Genomic DNA, 23943 nt, shown 5'->3' on the forward strand with positions numbered 1-23943 from the left:
TAAAGGTAAGAAGTTATATTTGCCAGCTGAGCCCCAATCTTCATCAGGGCCCTCCCAGATGGAGTGGAGTTTATTTGCCTCCTGGCCATTGTCTTAGTCCTGTGGTCTTCCCCAGTGCCTGTGGGAACTAACTTGCCTCTTGGTCACCTTCTTTATCTCAGAGCCTTTCCAACTTCTCTCCATCCAGGCCTCAACCTTTGTCCCAGGGCCTTTTCCCAGTGCCTTATACTAACTCTCTTTCCAGATACCCTGCTCTGGCCTTATCCTAGGGCCTTCTCCAACACTTCAGATGGCTGTCTCCCAGAACATGTGTTGCCAAATCCCAACCTTATATTATTCTTACCGTCTGCCTCTTTTGCTCTTATTCATGTAAATGAAGCTGGAGAAAATGATGGAACTGATTGGGTCTACTATAAACTTACATAATCTCAACTGGGTCCTCACTTCATCTAGGCAGTTCTTTTACACCTCCTTAATTTGCTAATCTACTCATCACAGCAGCTGTTTCAGTCCTTTATCCTCTTATGACACCCCTTCTACCCACCCTCTCAGCTGAGGACCTTGCTTTATATACTTCACTGAAAAATTCAGACCGTTCCGCCAGAATCGCTTCTTCTCCCATCCTTTTCTCACATCACTCAGACATTTCCTACACCATCAGTTCCTTCACCCCTGTCTCCAGTTAAGAGGGGGCTCTCTTCTTTGCGAAGGCAGACCCATCTACATGCACCCTTAATCCTATTCCTTCCCCATCTTCTCCGTCAGACTGACCTCACTGTCTTTCTAATCTTCTATCTCTCCGTGTTACTGGCTCCTTTTTTGCTGCCTACAAACATGCTCATGTTATTCCTCACCTTAAAAAACTCTTCACTTGATTCTACCATCACCTCTAGTTATCATTTTATATTCCTTCTCCTTGGTTAACCTCCTTGATAAAGCTGTCCAAACTAGATGCCTCTGCTTTTCCTCTCAGTCTCTTTTCAATCCTTTGCAGTCTATCTTCTGACCTCATTAAACTGAAACTGCTCTCTAAAGTTAGAGATGGCCTCATTAATTGCTAAATCTAATGACCTCTTTTGAATCTTGACTTCTTGGTAGCTTTTGGACATATTGATCACCCTGTCCTTTTTGATACTCTCCCAGGTTTTTGTAAAACTGCTCCTTCTAAATCTCCTTTGCTGGCTCTTCTTGCAGATAATAGCCACTAAACATGGGCTAGGTCCCCCAAAGTTCTGTTTCCTGGCCCTCTTTTTCCTTTATGCTATCTTGCTTGGTGGTTTCATCAACTTCCATTTATCTAACTCTTGTCTACATAGATGATTTCTAGTTCTGTATATCTAGGCCTAATCTCTCTTTTGAGCTCCAGTCTTGACTTACCGATTTCCACTTGGAGATCTTAAAATGGTTGTCCTATAGGCATCTTGAACTCAGCATATCCAGAACAGAACAGAATTTTTTCTCCCCAGACCTTCTAAACTTCTCAATTACTCTCAAGGGCATCACCATTTTCTTAGTCATCAAAGCTCATAATATCAGTGAAATTCTCATCTGCTTACTCACAGTTACCCCATATAAATCTATTGTCAGATCTTGTCATTTTAACCTTCCCCAATATCTTTTTTATAGGTATCCCCTTCACTCACTTAACCATCATCTTTGTATAGGTTCTTATCACCTCACGCCTGGAATAATGCAGTAGCCTCCTAGTTGGTATCTCTGACTCAAGTCTTTCCCTACTCAAGGCAATCCTCCACTCAGCTGTCAAAAGTGATCTTCCTAAAGTGTCATCCTCTGGTCCCACCAGTTGTTAGTGTCTTCTCCTTATAGATTACCTTTGATTTAAACTGTATATATCTTAAATGTACATGATTTATCTGCATGTTATCTCTGCCATTAGTAAGGTGAGCTACTTGAGAGTAGGGTCTATATTTTTGCCTTTCTTTGTAACATCAGGGGGTTAGCATAGTACCTGGAACTTAAGTGTTTAATAATTCCTATTGACTGACTAATAGTATGGCTTCGCAGGAGTACTAGAGTAGGATTTAGAAAAAAAAATAGATTCTATTCTATTCAAAAAATTTGAGAACCTAGACTAGATGGTGATAAAGGTATTTGTAAATTTCATAATCACATTATAAGGACAGAGGACAGAGAGCAGAAATTAATCTGAAATGTACTTCATAGATTGGAGATATATGGGGCAGTTTTTTTTTTGTCATGGGGATGTAGAAGGATGAGAATTGTCAAATTATTTTTAAAAAATTGGAATTATTGTAAAATGTGTCGTAGCTTTTTTCTCCCTTAAGATGTTCCTATCACTCTGTTTACCTCATAGGTGCTTTGATGAATTGGATAGCTGTTGAACTTGCTAGCAAACATTCAGCACTAGAATGTTGAGGTCCTTGCCAGCAGATTTAGTTACAGTTGAAGTATAACAGCACTATAGAAGAGCAGAGGTCTGGAGACACAACTGTTTTATAATCTGATTTTCAGCAATTTGGCAAACATAGATTCTTTGTCTTCTATCTTGTACCATACTTAACATGTAAACTTTATGCCGCTCATGCCTCATTAGAGAATCAACCCCTTGAGCACTGGGCCAGGTTTTGGCTTTCTATTACCAGCATAAAACACATTGAAGATAGATGCTTAATATTCATCAAATTGAATTACCATGTGGTTGAACTCTTGATCCTAGCCCTATGTGGAAGGATCTGGTCAATATTGAGTTTTGCACTGTAGTAAAACTTTGAATATAGATTATTTCAGAGTTTCAGATTCTTTATCTTCTCCCCTCACAGGACCTATTCGAAGTATCCATTTAAAATATTTTTTTTTTTGTAGTTAAAATGTACACCACCCTTTTATCAAAGGAAAATTACTGTTAGTGACACACAAATGATATTACCAACCTACTTTTCCCTTTTCCCCTCTCTATTATGAGACTGATCAGCAAATTTTAAATTATTTTTTGGACCACTTGCCTTTTGTAAAAACAAATGACAGTTCATTTGGTTTCTTTGTCATTTTTGTTTTGTTGGATTCAGTTAACTTGGCTGCATTTGGTAAAACATGGAGTTTAACAAAAACGTTCTATCCTGTTTGTTTTCTTTCCTTCATTTTTATATGAGAGGACACTAATAAAAAAAAATTCCCTCGAGTATTTTTGTAGTTTCCTCTGAAAAATTTCAAACCTTTTTGCTTTAAAAATCGCTTTCCTTTTTAAAAAAGAAGATGAGTATTAATATTTTATAGACACTGCCTATCTTAATTTCATGTAAATAGTAGTGAATGCTTTCCTTTGAAAAGGAAAGCACATTTTCAAAATGGGGCACAGATTGATAAAACAAAGAATCTAACCTTTATTGGTAAATGGAGAGGAAAAAATACTGTAGTAGGGACCATTTTTTGAAGCAAAATAATATTGTTCTTAAATACTATTAAAAACTTAGCTGAATTTTTTTCTCATGGCTCCAAATAACCATTTAATCACGGATAGTGCTGGCAGAGACCTGAGAGATCATCTTGTCTAAGTCTCTCTATAGATGAGGAAGATAAAAGGTGAGATTCCAACAGCAGCAGGGCAAGTGCTAATAAGATGTGTCTATGGTTAGTTGTATAGAGCTCAGGCAAAACTCTCTCAGGGACAGAGGAAATTCTGGAAGTCCAGGTGTGAAGGAGTAGGATACCAGTAGAAAAGTAGAGAGCAGGATGGCCTGAATAGATGTTTTATACTAAGATTAAAAAGATGAATTCCTTGGGGGCAACTAGGTGGTACAGTGGATAGAGAGTCCCCACCCAGAGTCAGGGAGATTCATTTTCCTGAGTTCAAATCTGGCCTCAGACACTTAATAGCTGTGTGACCCTAGGCAAGTCACTTAACCTTGTTTCCCTCAGTTTCCTCATCTGTAAAATGAGCTAGAGAAGGAAATGGCAAACTACCCCAGCATCTTTGCCAAGAAAACCTCAAATGGGATCATGAAGAGTCAGACACAATTGAACAACAACAGAATGAATTCTTTAGTGTGCCTTTCATGATCTTCTTTAATCTGAATCAGTCTCCCTTTACAGTCTTTTGCACAGTATTCTCCTTTAAGCCCTCCTATGGTCTAATCAAACTGGGCTCCTTAGTGTCCCTGACCTTATTCTACCTTAGCCTGTCTCTGTGACTTTGCTCATTCCATTCTTCATGCTTGGACTGAACTGAACTTTTTTTCCCACCACTTCTCAAATCTCTGCCTATTGAAATCTGTCCCCCTTTACAAAACACAACTTATGTGCTACTTTGTCCGTGATGTGATTAGGAAAACCAGGAGATTGTAGCATTTTAAAAGTGAAGGGAGGCTGGTATATCCAGAAGGAGGGGGGATTAGCTGCAGAGAAGTCAGGGAAAATGAGAAATAGGAGAGAGTGCTGGGAGTGAAAACCAGATTTCAAGTGATAAAGAAGTAAGGCATGACATTTAGACTACATTTTCAGAAATTCAGTGAAAAGGAAAGAAATGAGACAGTAGTTTGATGGAAGGCTTGAGAGAAATGTTTTCTTGTTTATGGATTGGGGAAACCGGAGAATGTTTGTAGTAAATGGCAAAGAGCCAATGGAAGGGGAGAAATTGAAGATGCATGTTAGAGAAGAGAGTAAGAACTGAGTAACTGAAGAAAAATCCTGGAGAAGTTAGGAGGGGGTGGAATCAAACATTCAGATAGGAATTAAGACTTGCAAATCTGAAGATGTTGAAGGCATATTTAACAAATTTACAGACAACAGTTGGGAAGTGTTAGGTAGTATGACAGAAATTGCAAACTGGTAGGATCTTTTTCTGGAGAGTAATCTAAATCACATAGTAAAAATTTACAAAAGTAGTTATACCTTCAGTGCCAGAAAGATGTGAGATGAGGAGACAAGGGACTTTAGGGGAAATAGCGTCTATTTCTTGAAAAAGTATAAGTTGAGGTTCTCAGTTGAAAGGATGAGGAGAGTGGAAGGCTTCTAGAGAGAAGACAAGATTTGAAATAGCTTCCGTGGTAAGTTGGATATAGATTAAATCAGAGTAAATTGATTGTTTAGCTGCAGTAAATTAATATTAGAGAACGTAAATTTGTAGCAAACCCAGTCATCATGTGTTCCACAGCATGTGAATAGGAACAAAGGAGGCAGAAGGTGGTGGGCATAATTTAGGGTTTGGTAAAGCATGAGCATATGATAGGACAAGGGAGCAAGAGATTCCTGTGCAGAGGATAGTGTAGAGTTGAACTGGTTCATTAAAGATTCACAAAATTTCACTAAGGAAAGACTTTTGTTAAGAATTGCATAGCTGAGGCTTAAGGGAAGCTAGGGATTCTAAGAGATGGAGGTGAAAAGGGTGTACATTCAAGGCATGGGGGGATATAGCCAGTGCAGAGGTAGGAGATGGAATGCTGAGTTTGGGAAACAGTAAGTAGGCCAGTGTTCTGTAATATAGAATATGTAATGCAGAACAGTGTACAATAAGCCTGGAAAGATGGGCTGTAGCTAGATTGTGGAAGGGTTTTAAATGTCAAACTAAGTGACAGATTAAAGAGCCACAGAATATTCTGGAGCATAGCAGTGACATAGCCAGACTTAAGCTTTTGGAAGATTTTTTTGGGCAGTTTTATTAAGAGGATAAGAAGGAAGAGGGGGGAGACTGGAAGCTGGGAGTTCAGTTAGGTTATTGCAGTGGTTCAGATGAGATATGAGAAGGTCCTGAATTAGGTGGTAGCTGTATGAATGGAGAGAAAAGGAAATGAAAAGGATGCCTCAGATGACATGTAGGTGGAATTATCAAGCCTTGACAACTGATTGAAAAGGACGTGTATGTGGGAGTGGGTAAGGGAAAGGGAGAGGCAAGTATAAGGTTGAGGATGACTGAGGTTGTGAGAATGGGCAACTAGGAAGGATAGTAGTACCCTCAACAGGAAGGGTGAATTTAGAGGGATGGAGTATCAAGTTCTGTTTTCTTAACCAAGTAATAGAATTACATCTACTGCTTACCCAGTATTGGTCATCTAGCCAATAGCTTCAAGTCTTCTAGTGATGGGGGACTCATTTGCTTCCCTGAATAGAGCCCATTTGATTTTTGGACAGTTCTGATTATTTGGATGTTTTTTCTGACCAGTTCATTCCTTTTTTGGGCAGCTTTACTGTTAGGATGTTTTTCTTTATGTTGAGCCACAATCTTTCTCCTTTTAACTTTTACACATTGGTCCTATTTTTTTTTTCCCATGGCCTAGTAGAAAAATTTCTTCTGTCTTTTATATTTTGATAAGGTGATGGGTATCATACTGGCTCATAATCAATAGGCTATAATCTTTCCATCTTGTAATATTGAATTTTTCTTAATAAAGTTTAATAATTACTCTTGCTAATTTAGTTACATATTATAGATATTTGAGATGATTTAATTCAGGTAACAGGTACCATTTACTTTTTTAAAAAATAAATTTATTTTTAGTTTTCAACATTCACTTCCATAAGATTTTGAGTTTTAAATTTTCTTCCCCTCCTTCTTCTCATCCCCCCCACCCCCGCCCCCCAGCCAAGATGGCATGCAATCTGATATAGGCTCTACTTGTACATTCATATTAAAAATATTTTCCCACTAGTCACGATGTAAAGAACAATTAGAACTAATGAGAGGAACCATGAGAATGAAGCAATAAAATAAAACAACAAAGGAAAAGGAGAGCAAATAGTATGCTTCCATCTGCATTCAGACTCCATAGTTCTTTCTCTGGATGTGGATAGTATTTTCCATCATGAGTCTTTTGGAGTTGTCTTAGATCCTTGCATTTCTAAGAGCCAAGTCTATCAAAGTCAGTCATCAAACATTGTGGCTGTTACTATGTACAATGTTCTCCTGGTTCTGCCCATTTCACTCAGCATCAGTTCATATAAGTCTTCCCAGATTTTTCTGAAGTCTGAACAGGTACCATTTATGCTGGTCGTTTTCTTCGTCATGTTTTATTTTTGCCTATATGGTGCCTAACACATAGTACTTAATAAATGTTTGTTGATTGTTGTTTGATTGAAAGGACACTATGCTTGGAGTCAAAAGGCCTGATGGGTTCAAGTGACACTTGGCGTGTAACCTTAGCAATAGGATCATAGGGTAATAGATTTACTGAAAGAGGAGATTTTAGAAATCTAGTCTAACCCCTTCATTTAATAGATGAAACTGACTCCAAGAGAGATTGTGAGTTAGTTAAGTCACTAAACATCTCTAAGCCTTAGTTTCCTCATTTGTGAAATAGGGATAATGCTTATATAGCATACTTCATACTGTTTTTTCTTATTTATGAACGTGTATAATTAAGTAAAACAAATTCCTGCATTAGTCATGCCCCCCAATATACATGTGTGTGCATATACAGTACATGGGCGTGCACACACACACACACGTGTGTGTGTGTGTGTGTGTGTGTGTGTATGTCTTACTCTGCAGTCTTGAATTTTCTCTCTGCATGTGGATAGCATATATCATCATGACTCCCCTGGAGTTATGGTTGTTCATCGTGTTGATCAGAATTACTAAGTCTTTTAAAGTTGTTTGTCTTTACAATATTGTTGTTATTGTATAAATTGTTGTCCTGGTTCTGCTCTCTTCACTTTGTATTAATTCATACAGACCTTGCCTAGTTTCTCTGAAACCATCCCCTTCATCATTTCTTACAGAACAATAGTATTCCATCACATTCATATACTGTAACTTCTTCAGCCATTTCTCAGTTTCCAATTCTTGGCCAGCATGAAAAGAGTTGCTGTAAATATATATATGTACATGGAGGTCTTTTCTTTCTTTGATCTGTTTGTGGTGTAAATCTAATGAGCTGTATTGCTGGGGCACAGGGTGTGCACAGTTTAGAGAAATTAGATATTAATTAAATGATGTTAATAACTGTTGATTTAAATTTAGTTTGTTGGCTAATTGTAATTTTTAAAATTCTAGAATGTATGACAACATGTCCACAATGGTGTACCTAAAGGAAGACAAATTGGAGAAGCTTACCCAGGATGAAATTATTTCTAAGACAAAGCAAGTGATTCAGGGACTGGAAGCTCTGAAGAATGAACACAATTCTATCTTGCAAAGTTTACTTGAGACACTTAAGTGTTTGAAAAAAGATGATGAGAGCAATCTCGTGGAAGAGAAATCGAACATGATTCGCAAGTCACTGGAAATGTTGGAACTTGGGCTGAGTGAGGCACAGGTAGATTGGGAAATGAGTTTGAGCTTTATCTAGATGGAAAAATGGAGAAGTACTAACATTTGAAATTGTAAGGGGGAAATGAGACACTTGATATTGATGTTAAAAAAAAAGACCATTGTTAGAATTGACATTGATATAAAAAAGGAAGACAATTGTAAGAACTTCACATTAAATGAATTGTATAAATTGAGATGTAGATTGGGAGAGCTTGTTGGATTAAAACCAAGAGACTCAGTCTTGGACTGCTGACTTATGTATATGTTAACGTAGGTCTACAGTATAAAGATGGGTTTTAGAATTATTGACTTCCCTCTTTCTTTTTGAATTTGAATTCTTCAAAAAAAAAAAGATACAAATTAAAGCACTTTGGCTTTCTTTTGGCCATTTATTTATTTTGTTCATTTACCAATTGGCTAAAAAAAAAGCTGTAACTAGTTTATGTTCAGAGAAGAATTTATTTAGTATCAGATGTGACTATGCCTACTCTAATTTTAAGACTTTTTTTTTCTATTCATGTTATGAGTTTTTAATGTAGGGTTTTGAGTGGTCACTTTGCCAGTTTTTTTTTTTCTTTCCACATTTTATTAATGGGGAGAAAGTTTAAAACTTCGTATAATTTGGGATACATTATTATGAGCCATAACTCTAGTTACATGTTTCATTTATATGTCAGTAGGATGGATTGTAGGAATATACATATTGGAGGAATTAAAATCAAAGAAATATTCACACTTAGCAAATTTTCTGAATTCTTAGCTTAAGAATTCAGTAGAAAATTAGGAAGGTGATGAATGTTATAAGGCACGATTTAAGTTTTTTCTCTGTGTCCTAGGTAATGATGGCCTTGTCAAACCATCTAAATGCAGTTGAATCAGAGAAACAGAAATTGCGTGCCCAAGTACGCCGTCTATGCCAGGAAAATCAATGGCTGCGGGATGAGTTAGCTAACACACAGCAGAAGTTACAAAAAAGTGAGCAATCTGTGGCTCAGCTGGAGGAAGAAAAGAAACACCTGGAATTCATGAATCAGTTAAAAAAATATGATGATGACATTTCTCCATCAGTAAGTAGCTGTTTATTAAAAATCAGTTCATGTTTATAAGATACTAGAAGTTTTCAGTTCTAAGGTATTATGAAGCTGTATGTTTCCTTTTGTGTAAATATTCTTTTCAGTGTGATTGTTACAGAAGAGGCTATTACTATCTTTGTGCTTTTGTAAAAATCTGTGACTTTCTGTGCCTTAATTACATTTTCTGTTAAATGTATATAATTGTTCTTACCTTTCACATGTGTTAAGATCAAATGAGATGATTGTTAAAGCGTTTTTAAAATACAAAACATTAAAATGGCAGTATTTTATTTGTTGTTTCTGCAAATAATACATTTTAGATGGCAACTTAGAACTCCTAGAGATCTCTGGTTCAGAAGGGATTATGTAGCCTGGAACTTCAGAGTATTCATTTAAATAAATATTTATTAAGTGCCTACATTGTTATTAGGGATACAAAGATGAAAAACCATATAGTCCTCAAAGAGCTTACTTTACTTTTACTTTTACTGGGTAGAGAGAATGGACTTTTTGATTGTAGAAAAAAGGAGAGCTGGATGCAATTAGACTATATAGCATGTAGTTCAGTTTGGCAGGAGTGTAGACTGCCTAAAGTAGAGTAGAATGAATTGAAATTGGAAAGATAGGTTGGAGCCCAGATTATTGAAGGTCCTAAAAGCCAGGTTAAGGGACTTGTATTTTCTTACAGTAGGTAATGAAGAGCCATTGATGATTTTTTTTTTGAAGCAAGGCAATGATAGGGTCAAGTTTTTGCATTAAGAAGGTTAATTTGGCAACTATGTGAAGGATGGATTAGGGAAGAGAGAAACTACAGGCCAGAAAATCAGTTAAGAGATGATTACATAAATCCAGATGAAAGGTGATGATGATGATGAGGGCCTGAACTTCATTAGTGGCTGTCTAAGTGGAGAAGAGGGGAATTAGATACAAATGATTTTGTGGACAGAGAATGCTAGGACTTGGCAAATGTTTGGAGGGAAATGTTGAGATGTGAATGGAGAAGAGAGGAATAGATAACAAGTGATTTTGTGGACATAGAATGTAGGATTTGTCAAATATTTGGAGGTAAATGTTGAAGGGAAAGAGCAGAGTAAAAGATAAATTTATGGTAAATCATATGGATTTTGTTACTTTTGTTATTGATATAATCAGTTATGTTAATAGTTTTTTTTATGTTAAGCCATCCCTGCATTCCTGTCATAAATCCTACTTCACTGTATAATATTTGTGATATATTGTTGAGTTTCCTGGCTAGTTTTTTATTTAGGCTTTTTGCATCCATATTCATTAGTGAAATTGGTCTGTGATTTTCTTTCTCTGTTTTTGCTCTTCTGATTTTAGGTATCAGCCACCATATTTGTTTCATAAAAGGGTTTAGTAGGACTCTTTTGCCCATTACTTCAAGTAATTTATTTAATATTGGAATTAGTTGATTTTTAAATGTTTGGTAGAATTCACTTTTAAATCCACCTGGTCCTGATGTTTTTTTCTCAGGGAGCTCATTTATGTAGCCTGTTCAATTTCTTTTTCTAAAATAGGTTTACTGAGATATTCTGTTTCCTCTTCTGTTAATCTAGACAGTTTACATTTTTGTAAGCATTCTTCTATTTCACTTAAATTGTTGAATTTATTGACATATAATTGGGCAAAATAACTCCTAATAAGTGCTTTGATTTCATCTTCATTAGTGGTATATTCACCCTTTTCATTTCTGATACTAGTAATTTGGTTTTCTTCTCTTTTTTTAAAATCAGTCATATTAACCAATAGTATATCTATTTTATGGTTTTTTTTCCCATAAAACTAACCCTTAGTTTTATTTATTAATTCAGTGGTTTTCTTACATTGAATTTTATTAATCTTGCCATTAATTTTTAGGCTTTCCAGTGTGATGTTTAATTGGGAATTTTTATTGTTCTTTTTCTAGTTTTTTAAATTGCATACTCAATTCATTGGCCTGCTCTTTCTCTACTTTATTGATGTAAGCATTTAGAGATATAAATTTTCCTCAAATTACTGCTTTTGCTGCACATCCCATAGGTTTTAGTATGTTGTCTTATTATTGGAATTAGTCGTTTTAAAAAGTTTGTTCAGCAACATTGTTGCTTGCTCTGAAAAAGAGTATTGTCAAGATTATTGCATAGTGAAGGAGCCATGTAGTATGATGGTTGTAGGGCTCATGTCTTTCAAATAAGAAGTCATTAAAAATGAACCTTTGGAAACCTAGGATTGAAAACTAGTTACGATTCTTCCATTATTCAGAACACCTGGAGTAATTGCAGGGATTTGTACAGAGACATATCTTTCTTCCATAGTCCATCATGGCTGTTCCCATTTGATAACTCGGGCTTTTTCTAACTGCTGTGGCTGCTCTTGGTGTCGGCATTTAAAGCTGCAGTTCTGTTTCAAAAAATTTTGCTATTTTTAATTTATTTATTTTTAGTTTTTAACATTCACTTCCATAAACTTTTGAGTTTTAAATTTTCTCCCCTTCCCTAAGACAGCATGCAGTCTCTACATATACATTCAGATTTAAACATTTTCACATTAGTCATGTTGTAAAGAAGTATTAGAACCAATGGAAGGAACCACAAGAAAGAAGAAACAAAACGAAAGAACAACAACAAAAAAGAGAGCAAATAGTATGCTTTCATCTGCATTAAGACTTCAAAGTTCTATCTCTGGATGTGGATAGCATATTTTTCATCACGAGTCTTTTGGAGCTGTCTTAGATCATTGCATTGCTGAGAAGAGCCAAGTCTATCAAAGTTAGTCACACAATGTGGCTGTAACTGTGTACAACACTCTCCTGGTTCTGCTTACTTCACTCGGCCTCAGTCCATATAATTCTTTCGAGGTTTTTCTGAAGTCCGCGTGCTCACCATGTCTTATGGAACAATAGTATTCCATTATATTCATTTACCACGATTTTTTCAGCCATTCCCCAATTGATTAGCAGCCCCTCAATTTCTGATTCTTTGCCACCACAAAAAGAGCTGCTATAAATATTTTTATACATGTGGGTCCTTTTTTCCCATTTGCATGATTCCTTTGGGATACAGACCTAGTAATAGTATTTCTGGGTCAAAGGGTATGCACATTTTTGTAGCTCTCTGGGCGTAGTTCCAAATTGCTCTCCAGAATTGTTGGATCAGTTCACAACCTCACCAGTGCTTCATTAGTGTTCCAATTTTCTCACATCTTCTCCAACATTTATCATTTTCCTGTTTTGTCTTGTTAGCCAATCTGATAGGTGTGATGTGGTCCCTCAGAGCTGTTTTGATTTACATTTCTCTAATCAATAGTGATTTAGAGCATTTTTTCATATGACTATAGATAGCTTTAATTTCTTCCTTTGAAAACTGCCTGTTCATATCCTTTGACCATTTGTCAATTGGGGAATGACTTATATTCTTATAAATTTGATTCAGTTCTCTAGATATTTTAGAAATGAGGCCTTTATCAGAGATACTGGTTTTAAAAATTCTTTACCAGTTTTCTGCTTCCCTTCTAATCTTAGTTGCATTGACTTTGTGCAAAAACTTTTCAATTTAATCTAATCAAAATTATCCATTTTGCATTTCATAATATTCTTTATCTCTTGTTTGGTCATAAATTCTTCATTTCTCCATAAATCTGACAGGTAAACTATTCCTTGCTCTCCTACTTTGCTTATAGTATTCAGCTAAAGCTGCAGTTCTAAGAACATCAGCATTAATATCCATGATGTCATCAGAACTTGCAGTGGTTTTTCCAGTGAACTCATTTTGGCTGCTAGCTTTTCAAATGAGTCTCCCTTAGAGCTTTGTACTCTTTGAAGTACAACTTCTGCACTCCCTCTTTAATAGGTCACTCTTTTGAAATGCAGTCCTCCCCTGCTCAATTTTTTTCTCAATTCCCCATGTCATTTTGGGTATTGATATTACTTTCAGACTCAAGGACAACTTTTATGCCCCTCCTAAATATTTTGATTCTAAAGGCCTCTCGCTCCAAATGGTGATATCAGCAAGAAGTTGAAAGCAGATTTCATAAAATCATAGAATTTTAAGCTGGAGGGGAGCTTAGAGATAATGTAGTTTAGTTTAATTGAGTTTACAGATGAGAGGACTAAGGCTAAAAGAGGTTAAGAGACAAGATAGCACAGCTAGACTACAGTTGAAAGGGACTTCATATATTATCTAGTTGAATCCATACATGAACAAGAAATCTCTGTAATTTCTCTGACAAGTGTTCAGTACCCCCTGGGCAGGCTGTTCTACTTTTTAGCGATTCTGATTGTTAAATTTTGCCTTAGATTTTGAGGTAAAGTCTTTTTCTTTTTTAACTTCACCCTGTTGCTTCTAGTTCTGCTGTCTCAATTGGGGCACGACAAATTTAATTCTTCTTCTTTTGAAGAGATAATCTTTCAGATATTTGAAGATTGCTGTTAAGTCCTACCCAGTCTTCTGTTACCTCAATTACTTAAGCATTTCCATTTCCTTTAGCTGAAGACTGCCTATATGATATGCTTTCTAGTTTCCTCACCATTGTTCTCTTGAATTTGTCAGTAACCTTTCCACAATGTGGTACCCAGAACTGATATGGTATAACAAGGTCAGGAAATAGTTTTGGATGATATAATTTCATTAATACAGCCTTTAGCCTTTTGGTTGCTCTGTCATACTGTTGAGTCATTGGATTTGCACTCCCCCAAAATCTCAGTATCTTTTCCCATGTGTCCTGCTGCTTAGCCACCTTAGCCTTATTCTGACCTTGTGTAATTAAAAAAAAATCTAAGTGAAGGACTTCGTATTTATCACTATTAAGTTTGACTTTACTAGATTTTGCCCATTTTTCTAGCATGTTTAAGAGCTTTAATAACATGTTGTAGAACCAATTTATACATATGTGGCACATTCCATTAGGGAACTTCCTCCAGGTTGACATGGATCCATTTATTATCATCCTTTAAGGTCATTTGTTCAACTAGCTAGTTAATAGTGGAACTGAAATTAGAACCTATGTCTCCTTGGTGTTTTATTTGCTACACCATGCTGCTGAATAAGTCACAGTGTAGATAATGGATTGATTATTTAATCTTTAACAAAACCTTTTATTAAAATGTGTGTTATGCCAAATGCGTTAATAAGAAATTTATATAGCACTTAAGGTTTGTGCTTTGGGAATTTTTTTTTTTATAGGAGGACAAAGACAATGATTCTACCAAAGAACCTCTGGATGACCTTTTCCCCAATGATGAAGATGACCCAGGTCAAGGAAGTAAGTGAAGAGTTATGTCCTGAAATAAAATGAGAAGCATATTTGTCTTATGTGGTATATAGTTGTAATTTCTAGTATCATATGGGAGATGTAGTAAATGTAGCCTGCAAAACAAAGTACATATTTTTTAGCATTTATGATGTTTGTGTTTCTCATTCATTTATAATGTGTTTCTTGTGTTATGATAAAGCCTCATTAATTTAGACCCTGGTAATATAGAACTTGCAGTAACAATTGACTCATAGTAACGTAAGTAATTGTTTTTTTGTTTTTGGGTTTTTTTTTGGAATTTTTTTTTTTAAGGCAATTGGGGTCACTTGCCTAGGGTCACACAGCTAGTAAGTGTCAAGTGTTTGGTCTGAGGCTGAATTTGAACTCAGGTCCTCTTGACTTCAGGGTTGGTGCTCTATCCACTGCGCCACCTAGCTGCCCTGAGTAATTGTTTTTGAATAAAAAGCTCAACCTTTTTTTTTCTCTCAGGGAGTTTTTGGAGTCATACTGATGAATAGAATTTATTGTTATTAGTGGATTTTTTTCAAATTAGAGGCTCAAGAATGTAAGTTTTCCTTTGGTTGGCTTGAATTTTTCAGTTCATTCGTCCTTATGTTAAATTACTTTTTGTTTATTGATGTTATTATGCAATTCTGGACTGTTGTGAATTATGATTTTAAAATTAATTTAATCTTCATATTATAAGGTTTTTTTAATCTAGTTTATAAAATATTTGGTATTTGAAAGTAACAAATTGACTTTTTTAAAAGTTATATAACCATTCATTGTTAGATAGGCTTTCTTTATTGTTACAAAAAAATAAGACTTATTGTATTCTGAAAGAATATATCAGTTTTTTGTTTTTGTTTCTGTTTTTAGTTTGTTTTGACTTAAAGCAGGGCTTAACACCTAAAAAAAGAGAGAATATGGCTTTTAATTTTAAAATTATCAAAGAAATTTTGTAGTATTTGTAGGGTCATAGGATATAAGTGATCTTGGACGTAGTCTAGTCCAGCCCCCTCATTTGCCTTTCTTATCTTGCCTTTGTATATGGAAAACTAGCCCTTTTTAACCACAGTATGCAAAATTTTGGTTTGTCAGAGTGATACTACAGATAAGTGTCATTTCTCCCATACTTTTTGTAAAAGAACCTTGACTTTGCGTACTAAAGGTATAATTATTCATTGATATTAAAATACACCACTGATTAGGCATGCCTTGAAGCTGTTGTCCTGTTTCTTGTGTTTAGGGGACCCTGCAGGTCTGAGGCCTTAATCAAAAAGCTGTGCTGCAGGGATCCCAGTTGTCTCCATAATTAAACACCCTTGTTACCCAGTTTCTGTGATGCGTAGTGGGGGACAAGGCCTTAAAGCCACTCTTCTATAAAATTCTTTGTAAGAAGTATTGTAGTACTTACTTAGATAAGCATAGGCCATGATCCCAAAGGCAGATTTCCTAGCTTTATGAAGCAGGGCCACGTCTTTGTGCTATGGCAGCTAGTTGTGAAGTAACAGCTCCTAAAGTAAGTAGCTAAATAGGATAGATGTTTGGGGAATTGACTGTATTTCTGTTTTGTCCCTGTTCTTAAAAATCATTTTGATGTAGCCATGTAATTACAGCTTTTATATACATGCATACATACATACACAGACACATATAGGCAAATATATACATATTTTAGCCTAGACCTGTGATTTCTTTAGTGCAGGGAACTCATTGTATGGAAACTTCTAACAAGTAGAATGTAGTTCATGGATTTACCTTTCAGTTAGAAAGTTGCCTGGGGCACTAAGAGATTCTATCTGACTTGCCTGTGGTCATACAGTGTCAGAGGCAGGACTTGGACTGGTCTTCCTGACTTCACTCTGCACTCTTTTCATGGCCCCCACGCTGCCTCTCATATTTACTTCAAAGTAACAAATAGAAGAAGAAAATACTGATTTTTATTGGATTTGCAGTAGATGCTTACATTATGTTTGCACATGGTAATAGGGTTCTATTTTATTTTGTGTGACAGCTTAGGTTAATATAGAGTGTTTTTAGTGTACTGACTTTTAAAAAATCAACTGAACTAAGTTTTGGGATAAGATTAAATGGTATAACACACCAGATATTCTTAACAAAACTACCTTCATTATGTTCATTGTGATAATTGTTTTCTTGATTAGATTATGAATTTTTCTTTCATAATAAATTATAACTAAAATAATTTCTTTTGTAGTTCAACAGCAACATAGCAGTGCAGCTGCTGCTGCCCAGCAAGGGGGCTATGAAATTCCAGCAAGGCTTAGAACTCTTCATAACCTTGTTATTCAGTATGCTTCCCAAGGTAGATATGAGGTTGCCGTACCATTGTGCAAACAAGCACTGGAAGATCTTGAGAAGACTTCTGGTCATGATCACCCTGATGTTGCCACCATGCTAAATATCTTGGCTCTGGTATACAGGTGAGTGTTTCTATAGTCATTTGTGCCTTTGTTAGAAAAATTAAAGGGGAAAAAAACTCTGAAGATATATTTTTTTAAAAAATAAGCCTATCTTGTCTTCTACTAATTTATGTTTTGGTTAATCTTTGTACCTTGGAAACCGAACCTTGATTCAGAAAGAAGAATGCTCCTAGTATCTTGCCCTCCATCTGAGTTAACTTACGGCAAAGAAACCAAAACAAAATAAAACCCAAAATTCAGACCTGCCCTAAGGTGAAGGAGAGAGGGATTAGAAATTACTCATAGCAAAATTTCTTCTCTTGGGTAGTTCATTTCAGTAAATTTATGCATTTCTATTACGTGTTCTGATATTTCTCTTTATTTGACTGGAAAATTGAGTATTTCATAGAAACATATTTAGTAAGGTAAGTTTTTAAAAGTCAGTGGTAGATTCTTGTTCTGGTTTATCTTTTAAGAAGATAAATAGTTCCTAAAATTAAAAGATAAAACAAGACAAAAATCTACCATTGATTTTAAAAACCTAACTTGCCAAGTATTTATTTCTATGAAATAAGTTTTTTGCACAAATATGAGAAATGTCAGTGCATATAAGTTTATAGTGAAGAGTGGCAGATAAATCCCCTTGGGTGTAGTCTTTGAGTAGGTTCTCTTTTAATTATGTAAGTAGGCTCAGCAATATTCACTCTGTTCCTTTATGACATTATATAGAAATAAGTCACATTGGGGCTTGCACCCCATTTACTGATTATGTCTCCTGTTACTTTTCATTAGTGATTGCTGATAGGGAAATGTAATTAAAGTTGGCAATCAGTTCTAATCATTGCTGATGAAACTGAAGCCATTGCAGTAACAATTCTGGAAACTTGGATGATTTCACCAGGAGTAGTGAAGTCTTTATTACCAAAGAAAACTTAGCATCTTCAACTAATATGAAAGATTGAGCTGTACATGCCTTATCTTCTGTGTCAGGACCTAGTTTTATTGTTTATTGTTATTCTTGAAATCACCCCAACTTATTAGAGTCATTTGGGAAAATCTCAATGAGTTATAGAACTTAATGTCTGTTTTTAAATTTAGAGATCAGAATAAATACAAAGATGCTGCTAACCTACTAAATGATGCACTGGCTATCCGTGAAAAAACCTTGGGCAAAGATCATCCGGCGGTTTGTATATTTTTTTTTCATCCTTTTGATGTATTATTTTCCCTACTATGCTTTACTCAACTCATTTTAATATTAAACTCAACAGGAAAGGGTTAAGACCCGTCTATTCATTAGATGGTAAAGGTAGGAGCCCTCCCTATACTGATTACCAATTACAAGTCCTAAGTATTCTTCACAATATTTGCCATATCCAAGTGCACATGTAATCTATTTAAAGCAATGTATCACACAAAATGGGCCAAATACCACATTTTTGATTCTAAATCAAACTGCATGTACTTGTGAAAAAAATTTCTAAAGTTGTATTTTTACTTTTTCCCCCTTCAAATCAGCAGTAAAGGCCCATGAATTTTTATTTTTTTGGTTTGCTTTATTGCTTCTAGCAAAACATAATGTTGAGATCATGCTATTCTTTGTGATTTGTTTAATTATGTCAATAATATGTTGCTTTACATAATTTACCCTACAGTGAGGCACTCTTATTGTACCTAGACTTATATATAATATTTGTTCCATATTGGACATACTCCTTTGGGATATATAAAGCAGAAAATACCTTTATGATTTGATTAAATACTTATTTAAAGTAAAATTAAGAGTCCTCTACTGTACGTTTAGGATATAATTGAATCTTAACTATATATGTCTTCACATATTAGTTTTGGTCAGTTTTATTGTGTTTAATGTTTATACTTTGACAGGTGGCAGCAACTCTGAATAATCTTGCCGTGCTTTATGGTAAAAGAGGGAAGTACAAAGAAGCTGAGCCTTTGTGTAAGAGAGCCCTGGAGATCAGAGAGAAGGTAGGAAAGACCAGAGCACATTGTGATGTCCTGAGATTTGTATTCTTTTCTTGCATTTTATTTTCAAATATTCACAGATCCCCAGGATGGTAATTGTATTTCATTACTGATTCTTCACTGGGAATAAATTGTGAAATTGAATGTCCTCAAAGCCTTGGGAGTGTATTCCAAATACTGGGTATGGGAGTATGAGAATGGGGAGCAGTTTAGGATAAGGTAGGTATTTAGGAACTAGGAAGACATAAGTCTTCAGGAGCTGGCTTTATTTCAGAAAAGATTTTTAAAAAGAAATTAATAGTCAGAAGGGTTTAGGAGGTGGAAAGAATGATGCCATCTTCTTTAAGAGAGAAAAAGAATGATAATCAATAATAATACATTTCAAAATGTATTTATACAATATTACATTAAGAAATTAATTTTATTAAGAAATTTGATAGCAAAATAATTATTTGCTCAAAGAGATTAGTTTAATATACTGGTACTGTAACTTTAAAAAATATACTCCTAAAGGATTTGAATTGTAAACAGAATTTCTGGGACAGAGAGTTCCAAAGGGTAGAAAAAAAATGTAATATTCGATATAATTTTATTTCTTTTTATTTATCTCCATTTTATGTGTAGTTGGTATTGACATACATATTAAAATGATTGGTGGTGATATAAGGAGAATTAGGTACGAGGAATAAAAAAGGGCCCACTGTGATATAAAATTACATAGGCACATCTTTATTATGGTGTCATTTAGTAGAATTACATAAAGTAGTCAAATATTGAGCGCTTTGATGTTGAATTTTAAAATACAAATTGGGAAGAAATAAATGTACAAAAATACTCAAATCGAAACTGAAATTTAAATGACTGTCAAGCACGAAGGAATTTTTTTTTCCTAATATAATATGTGTTTTTATTTTTAGGTTTTGGGAAAAGATCACCCAGATGTGGCCAAACAGTTAAATAACTTGGCCTTACTCTGCCAGAACCAGGGCAAGTATGAGGAGGTAGAATATTACTATCAAAGAGCCCTTGAGATCTACCAGACAAAACTGGGACCAGATGACCCCAATGTGGCCAAAACAAAAAATAATTTGGTATGTAGATGGAAATTAACTTAGAGTATATCAGAGTTCCATTCAGTAATTTGACTTTTAGTTATTTACATTAAGATATATTTCAGTTTTGCCTAAGGGATGCCTGTTATGTTTTGTTTTAAATAAAGGCATCCTGCTACCTGAAGCAAGGGAAATTCAAGCAGGCTGAAACACTGTACAAGGAGATTCTCACTCGTGCACATGAGAGAGAGTTTGGCTCTGTAGATGGTAAGAAATTTAGTTAGATTTATAATGAAATACAATAGAGTTTGCTATTTTAAATAATTGTTTTAAAAATGAGTGGTAATTTCCAACAGTGATTTTGTGACATTCAAAAATACCACTAATGAAGGGGGAGTAAATAATTCTTAGAACAAGTTTAACTGGGATTATCTTTGATTTAATTGATATCTATATCTATATTCATGTAGTTATATCTATCATATACAACATCAAAGGCCACTAGTCTTTTACTCTCATCTGTTCTCCACATCAGTGTTGTTAAACTCAAATAGAAATGGAGTCCACTAAACTGTACATAAGGATTCCTGCAGGCCACATATTTTCACACTTAGAAAACCACATATTAACATTATCTATGTTCTGTTGTGTGTTTATTTTGTACGTTTAATTGGGTTCAACCGGACTGGGGAATGTTGCCATTGCCAGTAGAATTGACAACTCTACATAGGGATTTTTCTTTTCTTTTTTCTTTTTTTTTGTCTTTGTTTTTATATTTTATTTTATGTTATGTTTTTCAAAGGGATTTTTCTAAAGGACAGTTCTGACACTGCCACTCCTATACTGAGTAACTCCAGTAGCTCCCATTGATTGCAGGATCAAATATTATTTCATATTTATCTTATCCTTTTTAAACTTCTATTTTTGGGTAAGTTATATACTATACATAATTATTAATACACTAATTATCTGTACATAATTTATAAATAAGTAGATAAATGCTCAAAAGTTTTGTGATATAGCTAATACATACACATATTAGAAGTACATGTGTAAATGTTTTTTTACTGATGAAAGTATATGATCAGAAAGTTTAGAATCTAGGTTACTCTTTCTCCTATGTCAATGACAAGGTTCAAAGTCTTTCTTTCCACCTCAGTTGCTGACCTTATTTTGATTATTTTGTCTTTCCAATTACTTTCCCTTTTTTTGGCCTACATTTTTTTCTTTTTTATAATTAATTTTGAACTTAAATACAAAAAGACAAAAGAAAAGAACATTTCCATGTATGCAGCACAAGAATAGGATTCAATATTCAATCACGAATTTCTGTTTTACATTGTTTACTTTTTTGAAAAACTATGTAATGAATACTATATGTCGTTTTCAAAGCTGCCCTGTTTTTCTGTGCTTTCTTCTAAGTTTTCTTTTGTTCTCTGCTATGTACTTTTTACTCGAATCAACCACAAAGTATCTGTGAAGGAAGCTGCTATCCACATCCAGTGAAAGAACTATTGAGAGATGTTGTAGAGGGAAAAGTGATATATTGGCATCTGGTGTGATATTGGGGGTGATGGAAAGGGAAGAGTCAAAGATAATGCCAAAATGAAAGTGACTGAAGGATGGTGACAACATTGAAAGAAATAGAGAAATTTTAAAGAGGGGGGTAGATGGGGAGGGAATCTGTAGACATAATGACTTTGAGAAGTCAGCAGAATATATCTAGGAGGAGATGTTCATACGGAGCTCAGAAATTTGGAACTGGAATTCAAGGGAGAAAAGCAGAATGGATATACAGATTTATCGTGTAGAGGTGGCATCTGGGCTGTGCTTTGAAGGAAGCCAAAGAGTCTATGATCCAGAGATGAGGAGGGAATAAATTTCATACATGAAGGACTCCCTGTGCAAATGCAGTGGTGGGAGATGGACCGTCATGATGTTTGAAGAACAGCAAGCAGATGCATTTAACTGGAATGCAGGGGACATGAAAGGGGCATAATATAAAATAAGACAGGAAGGATAAGTGGGAACCAGGTTGTGGAAGGCCTTAAATGTCAGACTTAATCCTAAACGCAGTAGTGGGGAGCCATTAGAAATTTTAAGTCAGATCTGTGTTTTAGGGATATCAAAGCAGGGCACCCATTTAGGAGGTTATTGCAACAGTTCAGGCAAGAATTTGGGTCCTATTTACATGTAGCACTAGCTTAGTAGTTACATGCAAAGATGGTGAAAGATGAAGCACATACAAAAGATACCCCACACATGATGCATTTAGCTCTGTTTTAAGCTGTTATTCTAGTGTCTGATAATATCCACGTGGGGCAGTACTAAGCCTCTGTCTGAGGTCTCAGATTTTTGTGAGTTTTAATTTTTTTTGTTGAATCTCTTTAATTTATTTAGAAAACTTATCATATCCACAAATGAATAAAAATAAATTGAAGGAAAAAAATTCCAGGCTTGATTCAATGCTGGAAAAACTATATTGGATAGATATATCGAGAGAACTGAATTGGAAAATAGAGAATATGGTTTTCATTCATTTGTATGTACAAAATTCACAATAACTGATCATGTTCTAGGACATGAAGAAGCCATAGATACATTTAGAAAGGCTCCCTGTGTTTCAAAAGAATGCTTTTGAAAATATTCTAATTGATCTCATTTTCTCCCTTAGGGAGACAGTGGACAGAGCTTTCCACTACAGAGGTAGCAGACTACACTAGAGTTTGTTTTTTATTTATTTATTTTTTTGCCATAATTTTGCCATCAAATAGCTAAATAATCTTGGGCATGTCATTTCTACTCTATAGGAATCCATTTTCTTTCTTTGTTTTTTAATATCCTTTTAAAAAAAATAGGTATTTTTTGTTTTTACATCATCTTATGTATGCCTCTCCATCCTCTCCCAGTGTACCGATAAAGAATTTTTAAAAAGAGGAAGGGGAAAAAAATAGCCATTCAGAGCTAACCAACATACTGAAAAAGTCTTAACATCATATGCAGTGTTTTACACTTGTGATCTTCTACTTTGGCAAAGAAGTGAGCCTCCTATTTTCTAATCTATAAAAAGATTTAGAATTAGATCTAAAATCCCTTGAAGTTCTAAATCCTTGAATGTGTCTGGGTGGAATTGGTGGTAGGAATCTCTATATTTCCTTTACTGTCTTTAAAATGTTTTCTCTGCATAAATGAGTACACTAATGAACATGATTAAATTTTTCTGTGATAATTTAGGGTCCTATATATAAACTCAGGTTCATCATTCTGAATATCTAATTCAGCAAATCAGTCTTAAGTGCTTATTGAGTTCAAAGTACTGTGCGAGGTGGAGATATATAGATGAAAAATGCCGGTCTCTGTCCTGAAGGGACTGTTTAATAGTGAGGATAAGCCATGTACTTGTACATATACATAATTACAATATGAAGTAGAATGTGTTAAGGGAAGACTTCAGGAGGTGGAGATGTAAAGGATGCATTCTAAGTTCTGGAATAGCTTGTGGTAATGAACAAAGGGGGAATAATGCAGGATAAGACAGGCTAATAGCTAGTACGCTGGTTGTCTGTAATCTATATGGCACAAAGGGGAATGTAGTGAATTAAAAATAAACTTAAGGTGGCTTAAACACATACATACATGCATATATGTACATACACACATATATATGTACAAAGTCCTTAGGGCAGCTAAATGGCACAGTGGAGAGAGAATTCTAGGTCTGGAGTTAGGAAGATCCATTTTCCTGATTTCAGATCTGGCCTCAGGCTAGCTGTGTCACTTAACCCTGTTTGCCTCAGTTTCCTCATCTGTAAAATGAGCTGTAGAAGGAAATGGCAAACCACTCCATATCTTAACCAAGAAAACCCCAAATGGGGTCACGAAGAGTCAGACACAACTGAAAAGCAAAAAAGTCCTTAAATACATATTATCCT

At 35.1% G+C, this 23943-nt stretch overlaps 1 protein-coding gene across 14 annotated transcripts in view; it reads left to right on the forward strand.

Annotated features, from left to right (window-relative positions):
* Positions 1–23943, forward strand: part of KLC1 (kinesin light chain 1) — a 77094-nt gene that overhangs the window by 11512 nt on the left and 41639 nt on the right. For all 14 annotated transcript variants that reach the window (XR_003567988.1, XM_027849000.1, XM_027848999.1 and 11 more), the window contains exons 2-9: positions 7967–8228; positions 9061–9291; positions 14478–14556; positions 16769–16994; positions 18072–18159; positions 18861–18962; positions 19877–20050; positions 20179–20278. Coding sequence is in view for 13 of the 14 variants with exons in the window: in XM_027849000.1 (XP_027704801.1) it covers positions 7968–8228; positions 9061–9291; positions 14478–14556; positions 16769–16994; positions 18072–18159; positions 18861–18962; positions 19877–20050; positions 20179–20278 (1261 nt within the window). In the remaining variant the exon portion in view is untranslated. The remainder of the gene's footprint in view (positions 1–7966; positions 8229–9060; positions 9292–14477; positions 14557–16768; positions 16995–18071; positions 18160–18860; positions 18963–19876; positions 20051–20178; positions 20279–23943) is intronic.

This window comes from Vombatus ursinus, unplaced genomic scaffold (assembly GCF_900497805.2).
Source record: "Vombatus ursinus unplaced genomic scaffold, bare-nosed wombat genome assembly UNPS02007284.1, whole genome shotgun sequence".
Taxonomy (NCBI): Eukaryota; Metazoa; Chordata; class Mammalia; order Diprotodontia; family Vombatidae; genus Vombatus; species Vombatus ursinus.